This window comes from Alexandromys fortis, unplaced genomic scaffold (assembly GCF_014885135.2).
Source record: "Alexandromys fortis isolate MF-2015 unplaced genomic scaffold, M_Fortis_MF-2015_v1.1 scaffold_217, whole genome shotgun sequence".
Lineage (NCBI taxonomy): Eukaryota > Metazoa > Chordata > Mammalia > Rodentia > Cricetidae > Alexandromys > Alexandromys fortis.
Genome location: NW_026068098.1, coordinates 1,856,913 through 1,858,428, shown reverse-complemented (window position 1 = coordinate 1,858,428; position 1,516 = coordinate 1,856,913). Strand labels below are relative to the sequence as shown.

Sequence of the window (1,516 nt, the reverse complement as noted above, 5' to 3'; positions counted from 1 at the left end):
CCAAACATCTTGGTCACCACGGACCATAAAGAGTTAGTGAAGCCGGCTGGGTTTAGCAGACCACACTTAGGCATGGCAATTACATAGGCGCGTGCACGTTGAACGCTGTGTGTCATGTGATTTTCAGTGGAGGCAGAGACATGTGGGCTTTGGGTTTAGAGAGTGTCTCAGTTAGGGTTTCTACTGCTGTGAAGAGACACTGTAACCACGCAACTCTTAGAAAGGAAAACATTTGCCTTTCCGCTCGGCCGTTCCCCTGCAAGGGAGGCAGCCATGGCGCCCAGCCGGAATGGCATGATCTTGAAGTCCCACTTCCACAAGGACTGGCAGCAGCTAGTGGACACTTGGTTCAACCAGCCTGCACGCAAGATCCGCAGACGCAAGGCCAGGCAGGCGAAAGCGCACCGCATTGCCCCGTGCCCCGCGTCGGGACCCATCAGGCCCATCGTGAGGTGCCCCACAGTGCGCTACCACACCAGGGTCCGAGCTGGCCGGGGCTTCAGCCTGGAGGAACTCAGGGTGGCTGGTATCCATAAGAAGGTGGCTCGCACCATTGGCATCTCCGTGGACCCAAGGAGGCGAGACAAGTCCACCGAGTCCCCGCAGGCCAACTTGCAGCGCCTGAAGGAGTACCGCTCCAAGCTCATCCTCTTCCCCGGGAAGCCTTCTGCTCCAAAGAAGGGAGATAGTTCGGCTGAAGAACTTAAATTGGCCACTCAGCTAACAGGACCTGTGATGCCCATCCGGAATGTTTATAAAAAGGAGAAAGCCAGAGTCATCACAGAAGAAGAGAAGAACTTCAAAGCTTTTGCCAGTCTTCGCATGGCCCGGGCCAATGCCCTGCTCTTTGGCATCCGAGCAAAGAGGGCAAAGGAAGCTGCAGAGCAGGATGTTGAAAAGAAAAAGTGATGTGCTCTTGGAATATTGCAATAAATTAAAAAAAAAAAGGAAAAAAAAAGGTTGGTCCCCAGTAGATTCTAACAGCTATGTCTCTGACCCAAAGGTACCATAGCATCCCAAATATCACCACCATCTGGACTAAGCTCAAATACACAAGCAATGAAATACCCGTGACATTCAAATTATAACAGATGAGAAATTTTGCAATTATATGATTAATATATCAATAAATTTCTAATAAAAAAAAAAAGAAAAATGCTCAAGAGAGTCCTCTAGGCTGAGACAGAGGACACTAGACAGTATTTCAAAACCGTAGGACAATGAAGACCTCAATAAAGCTAAGTCCGTGGGCAGTCACAAAGGCTAGTATTTAAATAATCATAGTTGGTAGCTCAGTTTTTGTTTTCTGTATGACTTAAGACACTAATGGGTTTTTTTAAAAGATTAGTCTAAGAGCTAGGATTATTATAATTTTGGTTTATAACTCCACATTGTGTTTCCTGTTTATTTTGTAACGCTATTACATTTTAAAAGAATTATGTTTTCAAATATGTGATACCTAAGGATGCAATTCTGTGGCATGAACAAAATTGAGAGACATGAGGTGGAGCTGGTA

At 46.4% G+C, this 1,516-nt stretch overlaps 1 protein-coding gene across 2 annotated transcripts; it reads left to right on the top strand.

Annotated features, from left to right (window-relative positions):
- Positions 1-273: 273 nt before the first annotated feature.
- LOC126489451 (60S ribosomal protein L13-like) lies at positions 274-909 on the top strand. 2 transcript variants are annotated; one of them, XM_050123748.1, is made up of 2 exons: positions 274-540; positions 682-909. In XM_050123748.1, exons 1-2 carry the CDS (start codon positions 274-276, stop codon positions 907-909), a joined length of 495 nt encoding a protein of 164 aa, XP_049979705.1. The 2 variants fall into 2 exon arrangements, with proteins under 2 accessions (XP_049979705.1, XP_049979704.1); XM_050123747.1 differs by having other exon boundaries at positions 274-909.
- The last annotated feature ends 607 nt before the right edge of the window (positions 910-1,516 follow it).

Bases quoted from the DNA above. Each gene is read 5' to 3' on its own strand.
- LOC126489451 (XM_050123747.1), top strand. From the start codon at position 274: ATGGCGCCCAGCCGGAATGGCATGATCTTGAAGTCCCACTTCCACAAG.